The 13,226-nt window shown below is 44.8% G+C and overlaps 1 protein-coding gene across 2 annotated transcripts in view; it reads left to right on the top strand.

The window, feature by feature from the left end:
- Positions 1–13,226, top strand: part of BTBD9 (BTB domain containing 9) — a 428,648-nt gene that overhangs the window by 262,551 nt on the left and 152,871 nt on the right. For both annotated transcript variants that reach the window (XM_056137362.1, XM_056137361.1), the window contains exon 6: positions 3,801–3,910. In XM_056137362.1, the coding sequence (XP_055993337.1) occupies positions 3,801–3,910 (110 nt within the window). The remainder of the gene's footprint in view (positions 1–3,800; positions 3,911–13,226) is intronic.

Consider the following 13,226-nt stretch of genomic DNA (forward strand, 5'->3'; position numbering starts at 1 on the left):
AGCCTTGTACAAATTAGAAACTCTTCTGTGGTTGTGGTTAGCAGGGCCAAATATGAACTCAGGATTTGCCCTCACCTCCTTAGCTGCCCTGCGCATCACACAGTCAGACTGACAACAGTACAAATAAAGTTTCCTGGGATCAGGGACTTAGTGCAGACAGTACCATGGAGTCAGTCCATACACTAGAAATAGAACTGCTTCCTGGGGTCCTGCAGTGATGCCCCAAGAAGGCTGAGACCTGCTGTGTTCCCACAGTCTGGCCCTGGGCTTCCTCTTCCTGGGAAAACTCTAACCTCGACTGTTGGGAATTCTCTCCAGTCAGCCAACATCCGCAGCGGCAAATCAAGAAACTGCATCCAGCAATCTACTCTTTGGATTTTTATGTAATAAAATTTTTTATGAAATAATATCCTCCTCTGCCAAGCATTGCATTAGACACTTTAAATGCTCACCTCATTTAAATATCCTCTAAGGTTTGTGTGTTGACCTCATTTTCTAGCAAAGCAACCTAAGATTCAAAAAGGTTTAACACTTTTTTCCCCCAAAGTGGCACAGCTAATTAAGTGATGGGGCTGGGCCCAGACCTTGTTCTTCAGGCTCCTTCATCAAAGCCCCATAGTGCCTTTCAGTTTCACAGTGCTGTCCTTGGAAGGGTTAGATTTCCCCTTATTAAGGAAGGCAAGCCCTCATCTCACTCTCAATAGTGAAGCTTCTTGAGACATCCTGTTCTGAGCTGTGTTAGGGATCAGTCTCTGTCAGTGAGTAGAAGACAGCCAATGTGGGGAAGGCCGGGGCTATGGAAACCGACGGTTGCTCCAGGCTCCTGTGGAAAGTGTTCATCTTCATCTGAAATGGCCAATCTGTTGCATCCCCGCCTTCCTCAGCACTGTTTAAGTTTTAATTATCTTCCAACTGTCTGGGCTGCTGTTGAGGCCCTCCGAGACAACAAAGGCTAGTTGCTCTGTTTTCTGCAGTTCTCCTCTCTGCACGCAGATGAAAGCACTGGCTGCCACTGCCCTTATTATCAGGTTAAATCAAGAGCCTGACTGTGCATTGGAGATGGGATGCTGAAAGGAAAAAAATTAACTGAAGCCCCACCGAAGTCCTACTTAAAGTCTTTCATGACAGAGAACATATGGCATTTCCTCTTTCAGGTGTTATCACCCGGAAGAATTTTTTATTTGAGAGAGAGAGAGACAGAGACAGAGAGAGACAGAGAGAGAGAGCGCTCCTCCCAGCCCGATTGCTCAAGGAGTACTACTCTCTACCTTCTGGGATTTGCCATGTGAGCCCTGATCTCCATACTGGGCCCCACTCCCTGCCCAGCTCCAAGGTTAGGCACGCTATACTGGCCTCTGTGAGCTTCCTGCTTTAGTGGATGGAGTTGGGAGAGATTTATGGAAGCCTATTAGCTATTTCCAATCAAGATCTTTGGTAGAAGAAATAACTTTCCATGCAGTACATCCTCTTGCTGAGGGAAAGGAACGTGGCTTTGTTCTTACGACTTTCTTCCCATTTTTAAAATGTGTCTTTGAATAAGCACTTTATGGTGCTTTATAAATTATGCTGTAATTTCATGGAGACTTAGAAAGTATTGTAGTACTGGAATAATTAAACTTGTTATGAGCATTACATAGAACAGGCTAATCAAGAAGTGTGATATACAGTGGGGAATTGCTAATTTGACCTCAGGATTATGCAGCAGAGATAACATTATCTTCATTTATATAGAACTTTTTATCTGGAGGCATCTCTCTGTGCTTTTCCAACCATATATATTATTTGTTATCACAAACACTATCATTAAGGCCGTAAAATATATTCCTGTATAATTTTTTATTTTCAGTTTCTTATAATTGGGGAACAAGGGAGGGGACGGCTGCCTGTTTTCTCCCGCTTCTGATACTAGCCCAGGTGAAGCTGGGGGAATGCCTGGTGCTATTCGATGTCTTTAAAGGGCAGGAAAGCGGGAGAAGAATATGACTGTGAGCCCGTCGGTAGCTGGGACTCTTCACCCAGTGCCAGTGGGGATGCCTCGATAGCTGACATCCGGCAGTTGTTAGCACTTTGTGCCCTGCCTGGGCCAGTGTTAGGAGTCTGTCCTCTGGCAGAGACTCTGCCTCAAGCGCAGGATAATGATCTGATCAAATTCCATCAGCCCACATTTGCCCCATTCCCTGCAAGGTTGCAGACAGCAGCAGCCCAGCTGTCGTGACCATGTGCGGTCGGAAACGCTGTGCTGGTTGAGTTCCTGTGGGTCTGAGGAAAGGGACAGAATTAGACTCGAGCCGTGGTGCAGGCTCTGCACACCCCTTCCCGTCCAGAGGCCCCAGAGAGCCGCGGCCAGCCGCAGAGGACAGCACAGACCATTAAGAACTGATGTAGATGGCCCTCGAGCAGTCACCCAAACCCAGTGGAATCAGCACCTCGGTCTTCTTCAGGGCTAGAGAAAGCCACACAGTGAGACTTCTGCCTCTCCAGAGGACTCTGAAGACTGCGTCGCCCCGAGTCTGCTCCCGGGAGCAGCACCCTCGCCCAGAGCCACTGTGGGGACAGCCAGTCAGGACATGGCATTTATTTTGGTTGTTGAGATACAGATTATCTCTTGGCCAGGAGGAAATGGCTAAATGAGGTGCACAGGCGTGCTGTGGTCTCAGGCTTGAAGAAACAGGAGGGGAGATAACCCATGATATAAAAACTCCTTGATCTGAAGTTTTAAAATCAGCATTACATGATGCAGTTAACTTAGAGTGATGAGAAACATAAGAAAATGACTGAATTAGTGACTAGCGATTGCCTCAAAAGTAAAATTCTGTCATTGAAGTAGAAGGTGGTTTTACACAATGGAGGGAGGATATGACTAAAACCTTGCCCAGTCTGACGTGTCCTAAGTGAAAGCTGTTCCCTTAGCATGCCTAGGCTCAGCACTCAGAGCTTACAGCTTGGGAGAATGGGATCAGTTATTCTAGTTATTTTTTCCTGGTTGGTCCTCTGAATTCCAGTGACTGTGTGGTGCATTCCTGGGGAATGGACTCTTGTGGAGGGTGAGTTGGTCTGTTCATTAGCCTGCAAACTCTTGGGCCCCCTGGAGAATGGAAGGACCAAGTTGCTCCAAGGTTAGTGCAGAGTCAGAGAGGAAGCCTCCGGGGAGACCCGGGGTGAGCAGGCCAGAAGCTCTGCACTGCCCAGGATGCTGGAGCGGTTCTGTGTGGCCAGCAGAAGACTGAGCACAAGGGTCCCCCAGGTCTCTCCTTCCTGTCAGCTGCTTCCCGCAGCCCAGGGGGCACTGGTGTGCATACGGAGGGGTAACCTCCCAAGTGAGGGGTGAGGAGTGATACAAAAATACGAGAAACTGGGTGGTCTTTGACAGTTCCTGGGGCTTTTCCTTTCAAACAGGAAAGCAATATTGATTTCTCAGGTTTGTCTCCAGTGGATGAAGTCTTTGGTTGAGTTGGAAAGCTTTTGACTTTGCCCGCATCCGTGCTCAGGGTGAGGAGAGAAGCCGTCACGCTCTGGGACAACCCTTCCAGGCACTGAGCCCATCACACCCGCTTTAATTTTTTTTTTTAATGAATGAGTGATATTTAATTTCCCCTTTGATTCTTTGAAAAGTGCATCTCCCTAATTTTGCTCTAAGTCTAGGTTGTTGGAACCAGCCCGAAGGAACAGCGCAGAATCTACAGTCAAGTTCAAATTCTTGTTTTAGCCCATACCCTGGTTTACTGTATGCTTATATCTAATTCTGTTATATTGGGACTGATTATAATGGACGCTCGTTTTCTTTTCTGTTTTGCCCCTAGATATATTCGAATAGTTGGAACTCACAACACAGTTAACAAGATTTTTCACATTGTGGCTTTTGAATGTATGTTTACAAACAGAACTTTCACTCTTGAGAAGGGGCTGATAGGTAAGTATTACAATTACACTTATCTGTGTACACTTAGATATTTTGTTTTCAGATACTGTATTATTTTATCTTAATATATCTGTTAGTTTTGACTAAGTACTCTGGTTGATTTGAATGCTGTGTGATTAAATGATAATAGAAATTGGCTTATATTTTTTATAAGTGGTCAATATCATTTCAGTACTCTTAAAAATATATTGTTCCTATAGTTAAGCATTGAAAGTGCTCTAGAGTCATTCTGATTTGCTATATGGGATACACGTAAGACAATGGTTTTCCTTTATTGAATAGTAGGAAATATCAGGGGAGGATCTGTGTAATATTGATCTAGTGCTCATATTTTTCAAGTCTTTGCAGATATTTTAACCTTTGATTTCCTGTGAAGATAAGAAGAATTTCTTCTTTTCATGAACACATTAGTCCATATTTTCCTTGTTTATTCAAGTGCACTTTAAGAAAATACCTGCATATAATCTCAGTAAGCTCAGAAAAACTACATGATCATTATGACTCTGAAGTAATCTTTTATTTTAAATTTTGGTTGAGTTATTCATTGTTTGTTTAATGTTATGGGGTTTGGGGGGTCTATTTTAGATATATATAGCTGCAGTTATATATAGTTTCGAGATATATATATATATATATATATATATGCAGTTAGATATAGTACAGCCTGTGCTTTGATACTCTCCTCTCACGATCACCTTTACCCATTCAGACTGCTTATTCCTCTTTTTTCCAAGCCTACAAGTTTAAACTCAACTCCTTCAAAAATTGCAACTTGACTTAATAGATCCTTGAATCTGCGCCTTTACTGCAGTTTCTTTTCAGAGAGATCTTGGGTGGGGATAAGATGTTGGTGCCTCAGCTCAGATAGAGAAGGGACCACCAAGTAAAGGTTGCTTGGAGGGCCCCCCCGGAATGGGAGATGCATGCCGAAAGTAGACTGTAGACCAAGCATGATGGCCACTTAATGTCTGTATTGCAAACCACAACACCCAAAAGGAGAGAGAGAGAGAGTCAAAGGGAATGCCCTGCCACAGAGGCAGGGTGGGGAGGGGGTGGTGGTAGTGGAAGGGATTCTAAGAACATTGGTGGTGGAGAATGGGCACTGGTGGAGGGATGGGTACTCGATCATCGTATGACTGAAACTTAAGCACAAAAGTTTGTAAGTCTGTAACTGTATCTCACAGTGATTCATTAAAAAAAAATAATACATTAAAAAAAAAAGACATTGGTGCGTCTGCGCGGCTGTGCTGGGCCTTTGAGCAGGCTGACAGTGGTTCCTGAAAGCAGCCGTAACTAGAGTGGGGAAGAAGAACATAACCAACAGTTGGTCACCAGTTCTTTGAATGCTCATAAGTCTAAGGTTTTCTAATACTTGCTGTGTCCTAAGTGTGATCCTTACGCAAATTTGAAGGAATGGTATTAATAATGTAGCAGGAGTAGAAATGGTTCCAAAGTGTGAACTTTTAGAGTGTAACTAAGATAAATGATTTGGCTTTAACTTTGTTATAGGCATAATTCTAATACTGCATATAAATGTTAATAATTTGTATACTTTTGAGTTATTTGTTGTTTTTGTTTGTTTGTTTGTTTTGCTGTTTGGGTCACACCCGGCAATGCTCAGGGGTTACTCCTGGCTCATGCACTCAGGAATCGCTCCCGGCGGCGCTCGGGGGACCACATGGGATGCCAGGAATCGAACGTGTGTTGGCCATGTTGGCTGCGTGCAAGGCAAACGCCCTACCCTCTGTGCTATTGCTCCAGCCCCAACTTTTGAGTTATTTGAAATTTAACAATGCTGGTATCATCAAGACTTAATTCTGCAGGATATACAGAATTCTGATAACGGATACTGGGAAGATGCTCCTTTTCCCCTGCAGTCCCTGTGCTTTCCAAGACTGCAGGCCTCCCTGTAGACGGGATGGCACGGTAAGGGATGCCCCCGAGACGGTGTCTGGAAGCCATCCAGCCTCATTGCCCAGGTGCTCCAGCATCCTTCTGCTCAAGGCCATGCTCTCTTGACGCTTCAGAGAAGGTGCCAGCCCCTTAAAGCAGCCCCCTGTCCCTAATGAAGGAGCACCACGTTCGTAGACCCTGTGATTCCCCAAGAAACAGGCCTGCTGCATAAGAGGCCGTGACAGAAATGAGATGGAGTGTCAGTGGTAGTCAGGCTCACTGTTGGTCTGCAAGTCTTTGCCAAACGTACTAGTGTACATAATCAGAAGCCGCTGGTCACTCGCTTTGGCCAGGTTTGCACGATGATTGCAAAAGTGCCAGTAGTGTTTTTAGAATCTGGTCAAACTCTTCTCAGATCTTTCTAACGCAGAGCAGTGCAGTGCCTGCCTCTTGTTTATCCCCCAGCTAATGTTCACAGTGATGCAAAGGCGGGTGTGCATGCACCTGGGGGTACCAGGGTCACCAAGGGCGCCCCTCTAACCCTCCTGTAACTTTCACGGCCAAAAGCTCCTGCCTGCCTGCCTGGCAGAAGGGGAGGCAGGGCGAGGCCAGGGCGAGGTGAAAGGGGTGAGACATCAATGGCCTTAGCCGGCCACCCCTGGGGACATCCAAGAAAGCGTGGTCCTCTTGAAGGGCACGGTCTGTGTCGGAACAAGTAGGAGAGAATTATATATGACAGACCCTGACTCCCTCTGAGGTCCCCAACCTTGAGGACTATTGCTACAAACTCCCCATTTCCATGGGGAATAGAGACAGAACCAAAATTACATCATCATGAATAAGTTAGAAGAGCATCAAACCCTTCTTCCCCAGAATTGCTTGTTTCTTGCACAGTTCTTAATTTTGTTTCATGATCCAGGCTACTCTAATTGGAGACCTTGAGGTTATCTGAAAAAAAAAATTGGATGTTTTGTTTTGGGGTTAGGGGCCAACATCATAGCACTGGGGGCTTTCTTGGTTCTGCCTGGGGATCACTCCCAATGGTGCTTGGGGGACCATAGGCAGTGCCCAGAATTGAACTAGGTTGGCTACATGCACGGCAAGCATCTTAGCACCTGTATTATCGCTCTGGCCCTCATATTGTTTTATAAAATAAAATTTTAATGTAATGACTCTCAAGGAAAAATAGCATGAGAAAAAAAGCACTCTTCTCTTCCCAGCAGAATCTTTTCCCGTTTGTGTTGGCAGCATCTCATTTTTTAAGCTTCTTCACTTACAGATTTATGGAGAAGCTTTAACAGCACATGGATTCTTAAATCCATGAGCACCAGCCCACTTCCACCAGACTGACCAGACCAGTACTGCCCCCTGTCCCCCTACCCTCTGCAGTTGAAATGCCCTGGCCCCTTCTCCTGGAGGATCTTGGGCTCCTACTGAGATGTCCTTCCTGGGAGTTAGCCCTGCGGTCAGTCTCTCCTTGTGAGGAGTCATTGTGAGGTGTGGCAGGACATTTAGAATAGATGTGACTGCTCTCTTAAAAACTTTCAACCTCCCGGAAAAAGTGTTTGCTTTGCAGTAGCATGACACTGTGATACTTTTAAGGCATTTGTCTGGTCCTTTCGTAATTTTATGATTACCAGGGTTTTTTTGTTTTTTTTTAACTTAAATTTGTGTTTAAAGTCACTTCTTTGAATATCGTGTTAGTTATTCTGATAAAGGAATACCCAAAACTCAAACATCCAGCCAAAAGAACTGGTTTATCAATTTTGTATCTCTGCTTCTCCCTTTAGGTTATTTAAAAGCCAGTGTTACAATATTGCATATTACACATCTTACCCATAAATTTATCAATATGTATCTCTAAAAGTAAGCCTTCCAGGGTTGGAGCAATAGCACAGTGGGTAGGGCATTTGCCTTGCACACAGCGGACCCGGGTTCAATTCCCAGCATCCCATATGGTCCCCTGAGCACCGCCAGGGGTAATTACTGAGTGCATGAGCAAGGAGTAACCCCTGTGCATCGCAGGGTGTGACCCAAAAAGCAAAAAGAGTAAGCCTTCTTTTCTTCCTTTTTGTAACCATATCACAAAATCATTATAATAACCCCCACATCCGATTTGTTATCTACAAGTTTTAACAAGTATTAAATATTCACTGTTCAAATGTTTCTAATCAAATCATATCTAGAGTGAGTTTGTGTTTTTGAAGGTTGTTTAAATAGGAATGAACATAAGATCTACACTGGTTTAGTAACTGCTGTGACTCTTAAATCTCTGTAAATCTGTCGGCTCCCTTCTATGTACATTTTTCTTTCTTTCTTTCTTTCTTTCTTTCTTTCTTTCTTTCTTTTTTTTTTTTCCGCTTTTTGGGTCATACCCGGCAATGCACAGGGGTTACTCCTGGCTCTGCACTCAGGAGTAGTTACTCCTGGCAGTGCTCAGGGGACCATATGGGATGCTGGGAATCGAACCCAGGTCAGCCGCGTGCAAGGCAAACGCCCTACCCGCTGTGCTATCTCTCCAGCCCCAATGTACCTTTTTCTTTTCTTCCTTTCTCATACAACTTATTTATTAAGAAACTAGCTTTTTTTTCCCCGATAGTGTGTCTGATAGCTCAGATTGTGAAAATTGAATCCCCATGACAACATTTAAAAAGTTTCTCTGTGACCGGAGTGATCGTACAGCGGGTAGGGTGCTTCCCTTATAGGTCGCCAACAAGGCTTGAGTCCTGGCACCCCATGTGGCCTCCCAAACACTACCAGGAGTGATCCCTGAGCTCACAGCCAGGAATAAGCCCTAAGTACCATGAGGTGTGGCCCCAAAATGAAACAAAAAGAAGTTTCTCTGTTGTCCTTTTTCTCCCCAGTGCTAGAGATCCAAACCGGACACATGAGACATATGCTCTATACTCCTTATTACTCTGTAGATAGCAGCTCACCCTATTCATGTTGTAAATATAATGTCATTTTGTAAGGCTGTTGCAGAAATTGAACCCAGGGCTTCACATGTGCAAGGCCAGCACCACTCTCTCCCCAAGCCGGATCTCCATCCCTCGAGTTAGATTTTTCATATAAAAGTGTTTTGTTGGTTCTGGTCTCTGTATCGCTCTGCAATTATAAAACATCCTTGTCTCTTTTTTTTTTTTTTTGGATAATCACATTCATACTTGAATCTTTTCTAGTTAATTATCTCGTAATTTGCTTTTGCAAAGTGTTCTATTCTAATCCTCTCATTCCTTCTTGATTTAGTAACTGGAAAGAGAAGTATGTTCCCTAACACTTATCCTCAATGAAATTAGTTTGTGGGTTAGCTTTTTGCGAGGAGAATATATTTTGAAATTGTGAAATTAAACAAATTGGACATTTGAGGGCTGTCCCCCTTCACTTTGTTGTTGTTGCTGTTTGTGCAGTGCCTGGCTGCCTGCGCTGGTTGCAGTGCATCCCAGGGATCACCCAGTTGGTCCATCACGCAGTTGCCAGCAGCTGCAGCTGCTTTCATTGCAGCGCTCTCCCTCGCTTGCTTAAGTTGTGCAGGAGAGCACCTGTTTTGCTGTGGCACTGGGATACCAAATAGCAAAACCACTGGGAGCAGATGCAACATGTGCTGGTGCCAGGGATTGAACTCACGGCCTCACCAACCTCACGCTTGCCAGGCAGGTGCCCTACCACTAACCCCGCCATATCCAAATCAGATATTTTTTCATAACTAGCAGTTGCTGTGATTGATACTCACGTTGTCCTGTTCTTTATGCATTTATTTTTTGTTTTGTTTTTTCTGTCACACTCGGCAATGCACAGGGGTTACTCTTGGCTTTGCACTCAGGAATTACTCCTGGCGGTGCTCGAGGGACCATATGGGATGCTGGGAATTGAAACCGAGTCGGCCACATGCAAGGCAAATGCCCTACCCACTGTGCTGTCTTGATTACCAGTGATAAACATAGTAATTCATTTGCTTTATTCCCGGAATAGAGAAGATTGTCTGTGAATTACAGCACTACCAATTTAGGGGAGATCTTTACAGTCCTGATTTAGGGGGGATCTTTAGAGTTAAAGAATTACAAACTGATTCACAGGAATAGTGCTGACGTACAGATATAAAAAGGTTGAACCCAGCACTGCTTTACAGAGTATAGAGTACACCCTGCCAGAAATGTATACTCGAGTCACTGCTTCAGAAACACTTAAATTAGGAACTGAGTATAGGATCTACCTTGCATGTGTCAGGCCCTGGTTTAACCTTGAGCTTACCCACTCCTCGTTCTTGCTGGTATATAAGCACTAGAAATAATTCTGTATGATCCTGCTACATATAATACTCAGCTGGAGCCTTTATTCCATTTTGTTTTTAATATTTAGAAATTGCAAAATCTATTTTTTAATTTTTTTTTAATTTTTATTAGTGAAACACCATGAGGTACAGTTGTAGACTTACAGATTTTTGTGCTTGAGTTTCACTTATACAATGATCGAATACCCTTCCCTCCCTCCACCAGTGCCCATTCTCCACCACCACGGATCCCAGTATCCCTCCCACCCCCCATCCCCCCATTCCCCCCTGCCTCTGTGGCAGGGCATTCCCTTTTGTTCTCTCTCTCCTTTTCAAGCTTCTACGCCTGTCCCCTACTCATGTAAGTAAGTTCTTTCTTGCCTTTAGGATTCTTTCAGTTATCTTTTTAAATAGGAAACAAGTAAATGTATATAATTTGTACTTATAGTGTATCCCCCCCCAGGATTATTAATTAATTGGAAGTCTTTTGTATTATATATATTTTTTCTTCACCTTTGTTTTTTCGTACCTAACACTTTTCCTTGCGCTCTTTATGTAGAAAGATATTATTCATTCTTTTATAGCTCTGTGGTGCTCATTAGTGTAGATGTCCTATCGTTTATTCAGTGAGCTCTTTATTGATGAACCATTTGGGCTGTTTTCAGTCTTCTGCTACTACAAATTATTGTAGTATGCACAAGCTGTTGCCTTGTACATGTCTTTTTCTATTTTTGCTAATGTACCTCCACTATAGATTTCTAGAAGAGGAATTGCTTGGTCAAAGGGTAAATGCACATACAACTTGGCTGGATATTGCCAGATTCACCTCCATGGGAATTGCACCATTCTAAATTTCTCTCTTACAATGGATGATAATTACAGTATCCCCCACAGCCCTGCCAGTGAAGCTTATTGTCAGCCTTCTAGATATTTGCCAGTTAGGTGAGAAATGGTATCTCGGTGCGGTTCTGACTGCATTTCTCTTATAAAAGAAATTGAGCATCTTTTCATATGTTTAAGGGCCATTATTTTTATTTTTTTCTTTGTTTTTCAACAGCTCTTATTTTCTTCTGAGTCCCTTAGATGAATGGAGAACGTGCTTCCAGGAAGACTTGGGGGAGCAGTAAGGACTTCACAGTGATATTAGGGCACGGTGTTTAGATTACAGGCATCCGGTTTTCCATCTTGAGGTCTTCTGGAAAATGAAAACTCTCATAAGTTCTTCTCCCTATCCTTGCTCTGCCTCCGCCCAGGAGAGGGTAACCAGGGCTAAGAGCTCTCGGCTCAAAATTCAGGGTTCGTTCACCCTTCTGAAGAGAGAGAAGCAGAGTGCCAACTCTGTCTGCCAGCGTGGAGCCTGTGACTCCCGGGTGTGGTTGTGGTGGAGCCTTGACGCAGGCCTTAAGCACAGGTACTCGGAGCCACTGAAGCCCCGGGAACCAAGAGTCACCACGTGGAACGCTAGAGCAGGCACGAGCTGCCATCCAGCTGCCTGCCAGGCCGCCAGAAGCAGCCAGAAAGAACGGTTTCCGCTCTTCCTCCCTCTTCTCGTCTCTCACCAGTTTCTTGTGTTGGCAGATCTTCACCAAGAGCCAAGCTGTCAAGTTAGTTTGCAGAATTCAGCCTTTGAGATGTAGTTTAGAGACAGAGAAGGGATGATGCTGAAAGCAGAGAACTACTGCAGAGGCAGGACGGCAGACAGATTAAAAGGGGCCCCAGACGTCCAACATCTTACCATCTGATAAAGTAACTGAAGAAATGCATTGACTGACAAGGCACCGAGCAGAGAGCTGCAGGCAGAGGCAAGAGCCAGCTGTGGAGGAAGGTTAAATATTTAGCTGAGCTCTAGAGGAGCCCAGTGTCTCTTTCTACCTGGTACTGTGAGCTGGGCCTTGGAGAATTCAGTCAGCAGTAACACAGGCTGCAAAAATGCTAATTTACATAGCAACCAAAAAATGGCTGACACTTGTTCCCCTTGGAAGAGCGAGAGGAATAGGAATAGATGGTCGGCTCCGAAATGTAACTGTGTTTAGAATCTGCCTAGTGCCTGGGGAGGTAAACAGAGTTGGTAATCTGCTGCGAAGGGTTCTGCCATCCACTGAACTAAGAATATGACTTCGGTGCTTTGCTGCGCAGCTCTCTTAAAAAGTATGTGTCCTCTGGAGCTGAGAGAGGTTTGGGAATGCAGGGGGCGGTGGTCACTGTCCAGTGAAAGTATTCGAATGTGACAGAGAAGCAGATTTTTAAAGTAGGAGAAGGGCACAAAAGATCTTACTGTGGAGTCTCCTGAAATGGCCCTACTGAGTCCAGGCCGGTCTAGACCAAGTAGCTGTGGCTCTCCCAGTCTGGTCTCTAACCAGACATTAAGGCTAGTTCTAATTGGCAGTGAAGCTTAACTTCTTTATCTACTTCAAATTACTCGGCGTTAAGCAGACATTTAGTAAGAGCCTTCCAAGTATATCCTTGGCACTGGGGACAGACAGATGCACAGGTGTAGTTTCTGCCTTGGAGGATAATCTGAGCTAATGGAGGAGAAAGGCACTCAAACAGAAGTTGACAGCACAGTAAAATAAGTCAGGTCTTGGGAGATTTTAACCGCAGCATACGGAAACCGCAGAACAGAGGCACTGAGGCTGAATTTGGGGGAGTGGGGGGGGGGGGGGTGTCAGGAACCTCCCAGTGGAGGTATTCAGTGGGGCAGTCCTCAGCTGGAGGGGGAGGGGAACTGTGGACAGTAGCACGGAAGGGGCCCCAGCCCACTCCAAGTCCTCTGTGGACCACCAGGCACAGGGAATTTTGAAATTGGAGTTAAGCGTTATTTGATGTGTCTTCCTTTTCCCCTGGAAAAGAATAAACCTCATTTTCTGTCAAGATTCTATAATTTAACAGAACTTCAGCTAAAGTGCATACGCCCCAGGAATATGCGGAAAACAGTCCTGCTCACTGGTCTGCTTCCTGCTGGGGGAGCCGTGTTCTCAAGCACGAGTGGGCCCCAGCTCAGCCGTGGGCGTCGGGTCAGGGACAGCCTCAGGGTCACTGGGGAGCCTCAGCAAGTGGTTGTCGCGTATCTGTCCTTGTTGCTTCTTCTTACTGTTTTCAGTAGATTAACACGTCTGAAAAGATTAGTATTGTTTTCGTTTTATGGGA

Source organism: Sorex fumeus, unplaced genomic scaffold (genome assembly GCF_029834395.1).
Source record: "Sorex fumeus unplaced genomic scaffold, SorFum_2.1 ptg000123l, whole genome shotgun sequence".
NCBI classification, from domain to species: domain Eukaryota; kingdom Metazoa; phylum Chordata; class Mammalia; order Eulipotyphla; family Soricidae; genus Sorex; species Sorex fumeus.